General features: G+C 36.6%; 1 protein-coding gene across 1 annotated transcript; it reads left to right on the top strand.

Moving 5' to 3' along the window:
• The first annotated feature begins 1715 nt into the window (after positions 1–1715).
• Positions 1716–6091, top strand: pigf (phosphatidylinositol glycan anchor biosynthesis, class F). The gene is given in 6 exon segments (XM_042507665.1): positions 1716–2081; positions 3178–3269; positions 3931–4047; positions 4160–4268; positions 5754–5819; positions 5822–6091. Coding segments are annotated over 6 exon segments (660 nt in total). The 5' UTR covers positions 1716–1853; the 3' UTR covers positions 5870–6091.
• The last annotated feature ends 10906 nt before the right edge of the window (positions 6092–16997 follow it).

The following is a 16997-nucleotide window of genomic DNA, read 5'->3' as shown; positions in this document are numbered from 1 at the left end:
AAAAAGGTTGTGAATATATCAGAAGTATTACACACGGTGCTGAAATGTCATAAAGTAATAATCTTGATCACAGTACTTGAATATTTTTTGGGGCGTATCTGTGCTTTACTGGAGTTTTATATTTCTGTCAATTTTCACTTTTATCCCACTTCTAAATAATTGTATACTTTTTCTTCATTACATTTCTCCGGAAATTTTTGTTACTTGCTACCAAATAGAGAAGAAAGGGTAATGCATGTTTCATTTCTAAGGTGATGGATGTTACGAAGAAGTAAACATCATAATTCTCAAAATTCTGACTGCTTGCTTTTTTTCACCAGCATTTACTTGTAGTTTTATTTTCAATACTTACATTTAATATCGTAAACTAACTTTCAATACTTAAGTAAAGTACATATCAGTTACTTTTAGACTTTTACTGGAGTAATGTTCTAATAAGTGACCTCAACAAAAGTCATTTTCTGGTAAGATATCTGTACTTGAACTCAAGTTTGGCTTTCAGGTACCTCTTACACCACTGATTATACACAGTACCCCCAGTTGCGTTGCGTGTGTTCAGACATACCTTTATAGGCCATTGAGCTGGTAAAGTTGTGAAAAAGCACTTTATTAGTAATAACATAAGAGGGGGTGGATGTTGATTTTAACTACAAACAGTTTCTAACTTATTTGCACACAATTAAAAACTGCATAAAATCCAGATGAAAAAAACATAGAAAATGTGTCAACTAACAAACAAACAAAACAAAAAATAAACAAACAAGAATAAAACAAACTAAACTAAGTAATATGTAGAATAATGCAACATGTTGGATAAATTTAAACTGGATATTGAGTATTATTGGGATTTCCAGATGGACATAATTTTTTTTAGGAGAAAGATCCAACTACAAGAAACACACATTTTATTAATGGGAAAATATCCCAAGCATGAAACAGAAACAATGTTACCATTGTAGTTAGCTTTATTTTGATTTCAGAGATTGCAAATATTAAGAACTATAATAAAAATCTCTGTAATTCTCAGACTATCTCTCACAAACAGTAAATCAAAGGCAAAGAAAGCCTTAATATTGAGTATGCCTAATACAATTACATGGTGTCAGATGCACCAACATCTTCCAGTTCAAATCACAAAAAAACACCTGTTTAAAACTGCTTTTAATGTCCATTTTAATTAAAACTGCTTTTAATGTCCATTAATTTCATTAGTAGTAGTTAATGAAAATAAACTAAATTCACGTGTTATGTTTCATATCTTTTTTTTTAAATAACTTTATTAAACGTTTGACAGTACATAACAATACGACACTTATGAATATGCCATTTAGCCAACAGAATAATAAGATTAATTATATAATATTGTTTGTTTTTGGAGGGTGTAAAGGAAGTGAAGCCAAACAGTATATTTTCAAAACAAAGGGTAAAGTTATTTTCAATAAAGGAGGAAATAAAGTGACAAACATCTATCCAGAAACTGTTTGAAAAAGGGCAAGACCAAAACAAGTGAAAGATATCTTCAGGGCATTCTGAATAGAAAGAATAATTAGTGTCAACACAATTCTTAAACCGCTCTAAAAAGAATATTTTACATGGATAAATTTTGTGAATTGTTATGTTTCATATCAGTTTATACTAACCTGAGCTGGCATTTGCAAGGACTACAGTTTGACTTTTATTGTGAAGTCTGAGCGGAAGTCGGTGTCACTCCATGTTTACGGAAGACAGGTCAAGAATTTCACCCATGGATTTAACCTACTCTGTATATCTGTAGCCACATTAACATTTTAAAGTATTTAATTTGTGTTTTGTCTTTTTTTAGTCTCTTATTGTAGATAGTAACATTCACCGTCATGTGGGACCATGAAATCAGAGCCATGGCGTCCACTCACGCCATCATCGCCTCCTCGGTGTTCATGGCGACCGTCCTACCTGCGGCGCTCGTGCCGGGTTTCTCGGTGTACGGCACTCACCTGCTGTGGCTCTACTCGGTGTCCGGGGCGGTCACTGCCGTCAGTGTGGCCGTCTTTTGGCTGCTCGGCATCACACCGCCCACCAAGAAGCACACAGTGGGATACAAGGTGCTGATTTCACTGACAGTGACACTGCTGTTTATTTCATGCAAAACTTAAATATCTAACCCAACGTTAAAGTCATGCATTTAAAACCTTATGCAAAAAAATCAGCAGATGTGTAAAATGTTAAAGACTAGGGTTAGACCGATATTGTTTTTTTAAGGGCTGATACCAATACTGATTATTAGTAGACCAATAACCAATATTTGGAACTGATTTGTATCTACAATAAAAATGAAAATATTTCTGTTAATGTTTGGAATTAACAAACTCCAACACAAATCTTTGTTGTTTAATCAAAATTTAAACTTGCAACGTCATTTACAGCAAGTTCACAGAAACTTTTTTTTAAGTCAAGAAGAAATTTTAACTAAAAAAAAAGAAAAATAGCTCCTTAAAGCATGCAAAAAATTAGGGGAAATACAACATTTTAAATATATATTATATTTATATTTAATTTCAAGCACTTTCTAAGGTAATTTTCTTATTTGTTTTGTTGGGTTTTTTTTGGGTTTTTTTTACTTTTTTCACTTGTTTTTGGTCATTTCCTTGTAACTTATTTCCTTTTTTGTTGCTATTTTTTGGGCCTTTTCTTGTTAAGTTCCTCGTTGCCTTCTCCCCATGTTTTTGAAAGAAATAAAAACAATTTGCTCAGGTTTTTAAAGGGTTATTATGTTAATGTCTGGTTGAGGTTCAAACAGATTTAACTACCTTCATACAGATGAGTGCTTTAGTTCAGTGGTTCTTAATTTAGTGGTCAAGCCCCTTCTAGTCAATTCGTCTTCATTACTTAATTTATTAACAGGTTTTTTGGATCTCAGCAAAGTTTTTGTTGGCACGGGACATAAAAAGGCAGCAACAAACATAAAGCAACATAAAAAGACACAATAAAATTGGATTTAGAAGAGTAAGCTTAAGTAGAAGATAAAATGAATCATAACAGAATAAAACATTGAACCATTTCTCGAGGAACTTCCGAGCCTAAGAAACCTTTATATCTGGGCAGCAATGGTTTTTAGCTTGTACACCTGAACTTTAAAATGTTCTGAACTTTTTATGCGATTTATTCATTATAACTTTCTTCTCCCGTTTCTTTCTGCAGCTGTCGCGGTTGTTTCGCTCCTGTCTGTACTTCTTCCTGTCGTGCCTGTTCTTCCACACCGTGGTCGTTCTCTACGGAGCTCCTCTGATTGAGTGAGTAGCCGCTGATGTTTGTGCTGTACCTGTATTTTTGTATGTGCACCAAAGAGATGTAGGTAAGTAACACCTTGTGTTGTAATACCCAAAAAAAAAAAAAAAACAAAACTTTTATTGTGTTGTACGAACAAAAAAAACAATTGAATGAATTATGTTATGTAAAATACATATAAATAACAAATAAATTCTTTTTATAAAAAGATTCTTTTTAAAAAAATTGGTGAGTTTACGAACAAAAAAACAAAATAAACGACCAAATAAATTATTATGTTATGTAAAGGTATTCGATCAAAATATACAATAATAAATAAATCAAACATACACTAATGGTATAAAAAGATTTTACCATTAAATAATATTACATAAATTGGCTTATTTATCCTTTTTTTCCATTTGAGTTCCTCCAGTCTAACCAGATACATCAGCTCAAAGTTAAAAATAAATTTGTTTTTTGCATACAGTGAGATTGTTTTTCTGACATGCTACACGTGCAGATTTAATGTTTGCTCTGTATGTTTTATAGATTACATTAGTTGTACACTCCGTAATTATTCACCACTAAGAATCCCTGTCTTTTCTTTGCTTTTGGTGCAGGTTCTGTATCATTTAAACCCCAAAAGCAAAACTGTGAGCCTCAAATGTCTCGTTCGTGTTTCAGATCTGCCTTAGAGACGTTCTCCCTCGCTGTGCTGCTGACCTCTCTAACCACGCTGAGGTGTCTCTGTGTCCTCGGCCCCAACGTCCAGGCCTGGATACGAGTGTTCAGCCGCCATGGGTGAGCCCAAAATCTGCTTTTCCTATTTCCCCTTCTCCCTGACCTTTGTCATGTGTTTCTTGTGTCTCTAAATTGAATATTTTAACCGTTGTTGCTCTGTCTCCGTCTCCAGGGCTATGTCTGTGTGGGACACCTGTCTGCAGATTACAGTGGCCTGCACAGTGGTAGGAGCCTGGGTGGGAGCCTTTCCCATCCCTCTGGACTGGGACAGGCCGTGGCAGGTGAGCACACACTGAAAATCCTCTCACAACACTGTAAGATCTTTATCTTAACACTGAGCCTTGTGCAGGAACGTTTTGTAATCTAAACATAAACGTATCTTTTGTTGTTTCTGTGAGGTTTGCTCGTACAACAGTTCCACAAAACTCTCTTAACTCCACAAACTCGTCTTAAATGTCAAGTTTAGGTGCATGATTGTGAAATTTTATTATTAGCATAATTAATGCACCCCAAATGGCAATTTAAGGCTTCCTGTTCTGCTTCGTTTGTGGGCAAGTTTCACTCACAAAAATGTTACTGAAGCTGAAGCTGAGCTGAAGTGCATGAATGGCACAGTTTTTCTTCAATCACCAACATCTTCTTCACATCATGTATAAGGCCCAATTTATCAGCGGTGCAAGCACAGATGTTTGTAAGAGACGTCCAACTCGTGGGTCAGATCCTTCAAAGGAGCCAGAAGATAAATCGGAGGAATCGTGAGATAATTAAAAGGAGAAGAAGGCATAATTTCTTTTTTTTTTTTTTTTTTTTACTTGTGATTCACTGGACTATTATGCCTCTTCAGGCTTCAAAAATATTCAAATAAATCAAGCTGACAAGGAATAATTAAAGCATGTTCCTAATACTGAGTTTCACTTTTTTTTTTTTAAGAATAGGAGTATTTTCTGTCATTTTTGCGCTTTTAATCTTGTTTGATCTCCTCTGGCGTACAGCACAGTTCCTCCACGGTTTCGAAGCAAATCGTTTCCATTTATCATTGAGCAGTAATAAATACAACCTCCACAAGTCTGAAATTATAATTCAGAGCAGTAGCTGTGCAATCCTTTTCCTTATTTAATTAATTCAATTTTTTTTTTAAATGAGAAAAAGGAAAAGGATTAAAGTTATCTGTGCACAGGGAGCTGTCTGCAAAATGACTGGAGGAAAATGCAGTTCAGAGATAGATTGGAAATGGGAGCATAACTCTGATTGACTCCACTGTACTGTTAGGTTTTTTTATTCATTTCAGTTTTTTTGAACAATGTTTTTATTGAAGTTTCAACTGCACATCAAAAAATACACATCACTATAACTATATACATCCCCTCACACTTTCACACACTCCCACAGACAAATAAAATAAAATGAACAATGACAATAAGAATAACAGCTTACAAATCAAACAAAATACATAAATAATTATTTATAATAAATAAATAATAAGATAAGAAAGAATAATAAAAAAAAAATAGAATAGTCAATAATATATCGACCATCAAAGTAATAAAATAAAATGAGATAAAATGAAATAAAAAATAAAAGGCTGGATCAATACTTTCATGTTATTCATATAACATCTCTGAATTAAATCTGAAATTTTCTTTATTCATTTAAAAAGTTTAAACATTAAAAGTAGAGACATTGTTGGGGACAAAGGATGAATTTATCTAATAGTTCAGCTCACACCATGTGGTCATAAACCATCAGACTCTCTCTGCCTCTTGTAGGTTTGGCCTGTTTCCTGCAGTCTCGGTGCCACAATCGGCTTCCTGACCGGACTCGTTGCTGCTCCCGCGTGTGGATCCACTATCATCGCAAACAGCTCACGTACAAGTGCAAGTGATGGACGGATGTGTACGATTGTGTATTTGTGACCCAGAGGGCATTTGTCTTATTCCTTTAACTTTGTACTGATTATTTATTGGGAACATTCTCTCCTGTGCCGCCTGTAGGAAAAATGATTTTGTAATAAAACAGTATGAGCAACATTATTTTGTACGCATGAAGGCTGAATACGTTCCTGAAGATTTTTGACATCAATAAAGTTATACTTCTTTCTCTAAAATTTTGATCACAGGTTGAGAAGTTTATACAATAATTCACTGGTGGAATGTAACTCAGTACATTTGCTCAAGTACTGTACTGTAGTACAAAGCTGAGGTACTTTACTTGAGATTTTTCCTCTCACGCCACTTCCACCTTCAACTCTTACTACATTATTTACAGTTTTGATTACTAGTTACTTTGTTAATTAAGAATTTTGTGCACAAAACATGAAAATGTACAAGTAAAGCTTGTTTGTGTGTGTGATTTTGTTTTTAATTTTTTTTAATTACCTTTTTTTCCATGCTAATTTCTCTTTAGTCTTTTCTTAAATTGCTCATTGTCTTTGGTTTTGGCCCATTGTTTTGTAAGAAATCAAGCAAGTGTACTGTTGGTTGCACAAAAACAAGCATTATGACTATTGGCTCTGGTTTATTGTGACAACATTTCTCACCACTTTCTTTCTTAATTATTACAAAACAATCATTGGATGAGTCTGAGAATTAACCAGCACAATAATCCATAATTAAAACATTAGTTGCGGACTGATATGAAATAGTTTAAAACAACATCCCCCTAAACAATTACAACATTAAAAACCTGCTTTTTCTTCAATTCATAGATTTAATAACATAATTTATTAAACAAAAGTTAGCTCCGACTAAGCAACCTGCGTATAGGTTGGACAGGAGTGCTGATAGTATAACAGCGCAGGGACTTTTAACTGCGCATGTATCACTCCGCCGCGCAGGTGTTCTTAACTGTTAACGAGTTTATTTTGTGGGCCGTCGTAAAGTTTACGCCGGAAAGAGCATCATATTTCCACAAATAAACTGAGTTAAGTAAAGCGTGGTCGCCAGGAAAGGAAGAAGGGAAGGAAAGAAACCCAGAAACTTCGCTGCAAACCTTCAGGTGACTTAATGATACCAGAAGACGTCGAAACGTATCGATAAAGCTACTAACTTACAGAGCCACTGTGAACCGAGGCCGGATCCAGGTAAGGGCTCCACCTGCCCCGTTAGCGTTAGCATCATTAGCCCCGAAGAAAATATCACCAAAGCAATGAAACACAATTTGCCCACATTTCTAGGATTTTAGGACATTAATCAGATTAAGAGCATTTTAAGGACTGGCTATTTCTCTGATTTGGGGACATTTTTAAGGTTTAAGGATATTTCTCGGATTCAGGACGGTTTTTGGACGTTTTCAGGATTAAGGACATTTCTTGGCCATAAGGACATTTATAGGATTTTAAACATTTCTGGGATTTTAGGACATTTCTCGGATTTTAGGACATCTCTAGGATATTTGTAGAATAGGGGCTTTTAGGACCTTTTCAGGATTGTAGAGCATTTTTAGGATTTTAGGGCATTTCTAGGGTTTTAGGATTGTTTTCAGGATTTTAGGACATTTCTAGGACCAAAGAACATTTACAGGATTTTAAAACATTTTCAGGATTTTTGGACAGTCATGGGATTTTAGGATATTTCAATGATTTGGTGACATTTCTTGGATTTCAGGACATTTCTTGGATTTTAGGGCATTCTTGGGTTTTAGGAAAATTTAGCAGCATTTAATGACATTTTTCAAGATTTTAGGGCATTTCCAGGATTTTAGGACATTTTCTGTAACTTTTGAGCATTTCTCTGATATTAGGACATTTCTAGGATTTTAGACATTTTCAGGTTTTTAGGACATTTCTAGGATTTGAGAGCATTTAAATGTACACAATATCACATGAGATAAAGTGATACAAAGGATAAATGAGACAAGAATAAAAATGACAGCTCAGATAAAATCAGGATGCACTTTCTGATTAAATTACATTCAAGGTTAAAAGGAGACACAGCCTTGAAACAGACCAGCAAAAGAAAAAGATTTATTTTTCTGCAGGGCCCTGTCTGTAATTTTGTCAGACTCTGTGGGAGAAACTAACACTTTTACTGGAAGTTTATTGATGATGTACATTTGCTGGTATGGATTACACTGCAGATCATGGTTTGCAGCAATGCTGGAATTTTACTCATAATAGAGTATTTTCACAGTGTGGTGGTAGTACTTTTACAGAAGTAAAGGCTCTGAGTACTTCCTTCATCACACTGCAGGCATTTCCTTAATGATTTTTTTGAATGATTGTGTCTATAAATGCTAAGATCTATAGGTGGTGCTGTTGGATCACACACTTTACTCTGTGTGTGTGTGTGTGTGTGTGTGTGTGTGTGTGTGTGTGTGTGTGTGTGATTGATTGTGTGTGCGTGCGTGCGTGCGTGCGTCTGTGTGTATATGTGTCTGTGTGTGTGTTATGAGGGCGCACAGAGTTTAAATGAAGACGAGAAATCAAGCCTCGCTCTCATTTGCAAAGTAATACAAAGTAATCAGTATTACGGTTGGATGGTCATTTTTGAAAGTCGTGAGGCAAAGTTTGAAAGTTAAAGTGTAAACTCACTGCAAAGAGTACTCCCATCCTTACACACACACACACACACACACACACACACACACACAGAGGCGCCGTTCTGCACCTGCAAGCTGACTCCTGATGAATACTGTTCCTTTTTAAACAGCCATTAATCTTGTTCCAACTCTATTTCAATACCCTCCTCCCTCTCCAGCTCTCATTCCAGCTTTCTCACATCCTCAGGCGACCATATTGATTCACTTTCATTTTGGGGACATTAATTTCCCTGATTTTATGCCGCCCACATCTCTGGTTCTCCCATTGCAGCCCAGTAACCACAATGAAACTTACATTGTTGGCGTTGGGGTGTCATATTGTAAAGCACATGTGACTGACACTGGGAATTAATTTTGTACTTTTAGTATAGATAAGGTGACTAAATACATAAATAAGCATCAAAATAGAGCTTGCTTATCAAAACAAAAATGCCTTTGGAGTATTCCCCGCACGCCCCACAGAGGTCCTAGCTTGGCCCCTAATATCCTAAAATCCTAGAAATGCCCTAAAATCCTTGAAATGTCCTAAAATTCTTGAAATGATCAAAAATCCTAGAAACATCTTAAAATCTGAGAAATGTCCTGAAATTCTAGAAACATCGTAAAATCCGGGAAACATCCTTAGATCTGAGAAATGTCCTGAAAATTGTAGAAATCTCCTAAAATCTTATGAGTGTCCCAAAATCCTAGAAACGTCTAAAAAACCTAAACATCCTAAAATCCTGGAAATGTCCTAATGTCCTAAAATCCTTAAAATGTCCTAAAATCCTTAAAATGTCCTAAAAGCAAAGCAAGTTGAGTTGACTTAAGTGATTACAAGGAAAAAAAAATCAGTCATCTTTGCAGTGTGAGTGGGTTTGGTGGACAGTTTCAGCTCGGAGCCAGGGGCAGAGCCGTCCGTTTACCCTGTGTTTGAACTCTTACATAAGCTAGTTGCCAGGGAAAGTGCTGGGAAAAATAGCCTGAAGGAAAAAAGGCCACAAAAGAAGAGAGATTCGGAGCCTTTTAAGCAGCCAACATGACACCAATAAGCACACCTATTTCTGCGCCTCGATCTCTCCATACGTAGATTTGACCTCCTGCTGTTACCTCCATTACGTTGTGCTGTTCTTCTATTTTCCACCTCCTGATGTGTTATTACCTGTAGAGAGCAGAGAAAGTGGCGAGCAGGGCCTTCAGAGAGCAAAGGGTGTGATCTAACCGATTTCATCTAAGATGATGCGTACATGTCGTGGCACTGGGCATGTCACAGCTGGTGTTTTTTTGTCTCTTGAGATTTTTATTCTCTGACTCGATGTACGTCAAGGACAGGAATCTGGATGGAGCTGCTTTGTTCGTGCTCTCAGTTCCACTTCGGTCCTCTTGTCTGCGACACGAGGAGAAGGCCATTTATAAAAGCTGCTGATTCACAAATTACTCCCGTTGTTCAATCTCAGGGAACTTTATTTATTCATTGTTTGTTCTCGGGCTGTGCTATTGTGGCGGGGTGTTTTTAGGAGAGGTAATTTGTCACTCCCAGCACCTCTAGTCTCCCCAGCTGCTCATGCAAGGCTTTTGTCGTAGGTGTGAGCTGTTACATTTCTGTATTCTGAATTAAGATGCATCCTCTGCTCTCCGTCAGCCAAAATTAAACCTGGCTTAATATTTTTTATATTCAAAAACTGTGCTTAAAAAAAAAATGCTGAGAACACAGAGAATTAACACCCAGCTCTGCAGATTTTTTTCTTTCTTCAGCCATTATCTTGGTTTTACAGGCTGCAGATTGAATTTAAGGTTCAGTCTCACAGCTCTTATTAACTCTGTTTCCAGCTGGAGCGGGCAGCTGTTTGCAGCAAGCAAGTTCTGATTAATCCTCCGAACACAACCGAACAACAGACTGACAATGGGAGCATGGAGAAGAAAGTCGAACATCTAACAAGGTACGAAGCCAGATACTTCACTCAGGAGTTGGTGGATGCCAAACGGCAGTGAGAGGCAGAAACGTGACACCAACTGAATGCTAATGTTGCTCCATTTCTGCTTAATTTGAAAACAGTTTGCTAACACAGAGCAAATCGATAAGACAGGGCGGGTGTGGCAACTGTGCATCTGTTACTTTGTTTATTGATGTCTTTCTGTCCCCTAGTGGCCACAAATTAATTAATGCAGATTTAAAATGATGTCAATTAACTATTTTTTTCATAACAATATCAGTTGGAGGGTTGACCACTTTGATTTAACATCTCTCATTAACCTCTGAATGGTTTTCCATTAAATTTGATTAACATATTTGTGGTCCCCAGAGATTAAATTCAAGTAATTTTAGTAACCCTCTGACTTTTCAACAAGTAACATCATCAGGTAAATTTCAATTTATCCATTATTTTGGTTTATGACTAATTATAGAATCCAATCACCAAAAAAAAACATTATTTTGAAACTATATATCTCATTCTGTGTGGTTGAGTTTAGGAACAAAAATCAGTCGTTTATGGTGAGAAAAATCGTGTTTTTTGCGTAACACAACCAGGTTTGATGACACTAAAGCTGCTGGAAAAGCAGGAAGTGTTTGGTAAAAAACACACAGATTAAATCAGCAAATCAATTTAAAAAAGGCATATTTTCACACAACACAACCCCACCCAAAGACTGAACATTAAACCAAAATCCAAATTTTCCATAAAGTAAAAAAGAAAAATATATATATTACAGTAATAAGAGAAAAAAACATCTTAACTCACATGTTGATGTCAGTTTCTAAGTCTCTACATCACATTTTCATTTATACTTTCATGCTCCTTGAGGATATTGTTTTCAATCTTCTTTCACATTTTTCATGACATTCTTCCATCTCTGCCTCTCATCCCGACGAGCAGACTCTCCATTCCCTCAGCCTCATTTTCTGTCCAATCACCACTGCTGTCTGGCTCCTCTAATACCTTACAGTCTCCTAAAGTTGTAATAAAAGCTGTGGACAGAATACAAACTACAAACCAGTAACGTTCACGATATGACTGTGAAATTTCATCCAGAGTTGTTGGATTAAGTGGCATGTCTACTGTGCATGTACTAGTGTGATCTGGTTTTCCCTACATGATTTATCATTGCTGTTTTTTGTTTTTAGTTTGGCTCATAAATCCAAAAATAATTACGCTTAAAGCTAGTATAAATCTCCTGGTTCTGATTTTCCTCAGATGATACAAATCAGACATGTGACACTAATAAAAGTGCCGAAAGCAAAACATAAATGTCACAGATTTTTACCAGGATTGCTGCATTTTTCTACAAAAAAATGCATGCCATGAGCCCGGGCTGCAAAGCATGCAGACGGCCCCACCACCTCTCCTACATAGAAACAGGATGCACAGACTTTATAGTTGTTCAACTTCTTTTTGTTGTTTAGCTTTTTTTGTTGTCATTATACATCTCTTTTTGGTTTTGTGCCCCACAGTGGTCATTTTGAGTCTTGTTTTAGTGTAACCCTTTGGTCCGTTTGTGGTTGTTTTGAACTTTTTCAACATTTTAGTCTATTTGTGTCTCTTTTTTAGCTGTTTTGCATCTATTTGTAGTTTTTTTAGTGTCTTTGTAATTTGTTATGTCTCCTTATTTTTATTTTGAGTAGTTTTATAGTTGTTCATGTCATTCTGTGTCCCTTTTTGGCATTTTTGACCTTTCATAGTCTTTGTGTCTCTTTGCAGCTGTTTTTCATATCTTTTGCTTTCATGTAGTCATTTTATGTCTCTGTGTCATCATTTTGAGTCAGTTGTAGTTGTTTCTCTTTGTAGTCATTGTGCGTCTCTTTGTATTTGTTTACGTGTACTCATTTTGTGTCCCTTTGCGGTTGTTTTGTAGTCTTTGTTAGTCTAATTTTGTCTCCTGCAGCTGTTTTGCATCTCTTTGTTGACATGTTAAGTCTCTCAGTCATTGTTTACACCTCTTTGTAGTCATGTTGTGTCTCTTTGTAGTTGTTTACATCTCTATGCAATAATTTTCAGTCTCTGTAGTAATTTTGAGTCTTTTAGTAGTTGTTTACATCTGTGCAGTCATTTTTAGTCTCTTTATAGCTGTTTTCATCTCTTAAGTTATTTTGTGTCTCTTTGTGTTTGTTTTGCCTATTTTCATAGTCTTAATGAGTCTCTTATCATCTGTTTTTGCAGTCATTTTATGTCTCTTTGGTCATTACAAGCCCCTTCCAGGTTGGTATGCGTCTCTTCAAGTGACACTTTTCAGTCTAAGGCCAGAGGGGCCCCAGACACTTTGGGTCCTGGGTCCAGTAATCCATCCATGGCCATAAGGATAATTTAAAGCTGGAATAGCTTTTAACATGCTGGCTGTTCAGTGATCTATTACAAGAATGGATTATAGTGGGAAAGTATGACAGGACAGACGAGGGCCTCGTAGAACAAGACATTATCGTTTTCCTCTTGTGATCATCTTGTGCTATTGGAAAACATGTGAATCGCTTTAAAGAAGGATTTTCAATTTTTCTCCTGATAAGTGACACCCATCCTCCACTCAACAACCTCCTCCTCACACCTTCCCCCTCCTCACACCTTTTTATCTTCTTGTGTTTTGTCTCTCCTTTTGCCCCACTTTCCCGTGTGCATGACTCCCCCTCCTCTTGCGTGTGCTTCATTAACAGTTGGAGAGCCGTGCTTTGAGAGGTAAACATGTTATTGCAGACCTCTTGGGTCTCTCCTGTCAGGTCTAAGAGCGACAACAAAAGGATCCATTGTTACCGAGGGATGCTCAAGTGGGCTGTCATGACGTAAGCGGGATGGGGGAGAAATTAAGGGGATGCTGAAGGAGTCCTTGATGAAAAGCAGGCCTGAAGTGTATTATGAAAACAGTATCTTAGATGCGTCTCATGACAAGTTAATGTTTGCACATAATGATGATGTTTTTCTAAGAGAAGGCTCAGTGGGAAGAAGGTGACCGAATAACTGGAAAAGTAGATGTAAAAGGAACAACTGATCAGGGGATCCCTTGTGAAAACTCATTAACAGGACAAAGACAGCTTTTGTGAACTCAGTTTGTACTTTAAATCCCAGATCATAAGACTGCAGCTGCTGATTCTGTGGCTGTCATTTGGCTAAGGTTCTGTTAATTTTATTAAATAAAATTCAGACATTGTCAAGTCCTACATGAGGTCATAGACTGCACCGATTCCCCTGTTCTACCCATGTTTCCTGCATGTTTGGCGAAGAAAGAATATAAAAACTGAAGCCTTTCTTCTATCACAGCCGGTCACAATCTAAGATAATTGCTTAGAATAACAATTTGACATTAATTCATAAGTCAAAAGAAAAGATTTACAAAATTTAAATCAGAAAATTAAGAAAATATAAATAGCAATCAATGAAAAAAAGCTCTTGTAATTATATAAATGACACCACCTCACCTCACCACCTTTTTGTTGAAGAGCAATTTATAGACGTATGCAAATCATGGTGTGAGGGTCACAAAATAAAGACTCCTTCAGTTTAAAGGATCGAAAGCCAAACACAGTTGGGAAACACTGCGTTTTACAGGTCTACAGACAGGACACAGTTTTAGTCTTGTGTTCTGTTAGCTCAACAGTTGCACAAAAATAGGGACTGTAATTAACTATAAAAGTTAGCCACCCTATAGTGCCTGAGCTATGTTTCTATGGTGACAGCCAATGGCTTCAAAGAGCAAAACATGGCTGGATTTATGGTTTGTGAATGTTGTATAATAACCATAGAACAGGTCAAGGCCCACTCCTTTGGGATATATCTTTAGTGTTATTTGTGTTTTTTTTTTTTAATCACCTATGTCATCAGGGAGGTTTGAAATAGCTTTACAGCCCAGGTGTTTTTAGTTTAAAGATTTGCTCAGATTATATGGCAACTCAGTTATTCTAGGTAGTAGATAACACAATACCCTTGTGTGACTAATGAATGAATGTGCTGCTGGAGCATACCTGCATACAAGTCCTGTATCTGTGCCTTGTAGTCATGGATGGATTACTGAATTGGCCGAAATAATTGGGTGTATGGGGCAGGAGGGTGGGTGGGCTCCTGGCTTTTACTTGCAAAATGTCAAATTGTCATGTAACGACCACGAGGAGAGGCAGAATGACCACAAAGAGAAGCAGAGTGACCACAAAGAGATGGTAAAAGAGCGTCAGAGACATAAAGTAACAACAAAAACGACCACAAAAGGACACAAAAGGGCTACAAAGCAAAACAAAATGACCAGAGAAGACACACCATGGCATGTGTACTGTCTGTAGAACCAAACACCCACAAAAAGAAACAACACAACAACAAGGAGGCAAAAAGATATCTCAGAGATCCAAAACAACCAGGAGACACAAAATGTCTGTAAACAGAATATTAAAAAAAGGGCACAAAATCACCTCAAACAGAAACAAAACAACCACAAAGAGACACAAAACGATAAAAAAAGACAAATAACAGCTACATTAAGGCACAAAATGTCTACAAAGATACAAACACAAACACAAACACATAAAGGCACAAAACAACTATAAAACAATCACAAAAAAGACACAAAATGATCTCAAAAAGACCCAAAAGGCTACAAAAAATAAAAAAAAAACAACAAGGAGACACAAAATGACTACAAAGTGGCACTAAAAAGAAATAATTAACTCAGTAGGACAAAAAATGAATGACAAAAAAGGACAAACCACAAGGAAACAACAATGGACTACAAAGAGAAACAAAAAGGAATAAAGACAAAACTTTGTCAAAGAAAAAAAACTATTAGGAGACACAACCACAAAAGATACAAAACTACAAAATGCAAAACCACCACAAAGTATCTGTCTTGCTCTTGTCATTGTTATTTCCTCACAGAAGGTCAAATTATTCATGTTTAAATCAGTGCAGTCATCAATTATCCATCATAAGGTTTTCCTCTGGGTGGGAATTATTGATGCCATGACAAAGGGAGGTCCAGACTTGAGTCATACTGACAAATGAATGTGGCACACCTTAAGAAATAAAACTCTTGCACGGCAACACATTCATTTAAAAAACATTGAGTTTTAATATATAAACCTATAAACATTCAAAAGTTTGTGAATTTAATGCTCTGAGGGTGTTTGCATCCATGTTGAGTGGAGTACACATGACACACACATACCTACCATTGTCCTAAATGAATGCACTTGATGTACCCTGTACGTGCTTTGTGCCACCTGTGATTGTGCTTCTTGATGATTGCAGGTATTTGAGCTCTCTTTGGGGACTGCGCCACTCGGTGAAATCGGAGGACACCTCTTGTGAGTGTTCAGCTGCGGAGCATCATGTGACTGTGCCACATCTCAGCTGCACGATCAATACAACACATTAAAGCTAAGTGGGAGTTTCAAACATACCACACGTCAAATCGATGGGCCAAGGTACTCATTAGCGTTTGGTTTGGTCTTGATACGAAGTCATGGCATTGCATCAAGGTGTACCTTTTCAATGTTTCCATGTCACAGGAAAAGAGATGGATTTTGAATTTAAAGAAATACTAAAATAAGATCTGTGTTGCAGAGATCTTGGATTAGAATTTGTAACAAAGGTCAGTTAGTGCCATTTTTTGTGCCCGAGTAGTGGGTTGAATTTGTAACCAACTTGCAAATTTTGATAATTTTGATCTTATGGTGGTAGATGAGGGAGATGAAAAAATAAAGATGAAAAGAAGAAGAAAAATCAAAGATAAAAAAGGAAAAGGAAAGAAAAAGAACACATAGAGGAAAGGAGAAAAATAAGAAAGAGAAAGAAACAAGAGGAAAAACAAAAAAGAAAAAAACATGAAGAAAAATGAAGAAAAGAAGGGAAAAAACAAAAAAAAAAAATAACAAAAGGAAAAACTAAAGAAAATAAAGGGATGAAGAAACAAGAAGAGAAATAAATTTTAAATAAATAGTAAAAAAAATAAAAAAGCAAAAGCAAGAAGAAAAAGGATATAAGAAAAAAGAATAGAAGAGAATGAAGAAATAAAAAGCAAAAGACAAAAGAAGAGCAAGAAACAAAAGCAGCAAGTACTGCAGCTTGGACCTCTAGTGAAGCTGAAAAAGAATAAATATCTTACATATCAAGGCAAGAGAGAAAATTCGGGGACTGAGATTATCATGAGTGTTTCAGCAGCTTGACGTGGGGCTGCCAGCATGTCTGTCTGAACCCCCCCGAAGTCGAAAAGAAGCATCTGACATCAAACCAGAGCCCACACACATAAATACTGTATGAGACGGTACTTAAGCCAAGTGAGCAGCAGCTATGTTACAGACGGGTCGTCTCCTTCATGCCGGATGCTCATCACTGCACAACCACACGCCTGTTGAAAGCTGCGAGTGCAGAAATCCTATCTTTACATCTCCGCTTCTATTTTATGAGGCGTTTTCTACCCTGCCGACGGTTTCATACGTGATGTCCGTGCATCTGTGTGTTTATTGGCAACTGACAGTGAGCGCCATTTTAGTGACATGAAACAAAAGACAAACAGGGGAAAAGAAG

The sequence above is a fragment of the Plectropomus leopardus genome, chromosome 19, assembly GCF_008729295.1.
Source record: "Plectropomus leopardus isolate mb chromosome 19, YSFRI_Pleo_2.0, whole genome shotgun sequence".
Classification (NCBI taxonomy): domain Eukaryota; kingdom Metazoa; phylum Chordata; class Actinopteri; order Perciformes; family Serranidae; genus Plectropomus; species Plectropomus leopardus.
This window is presented reverse-complemented; position numbering and strand designations above follow the sequence as displayed.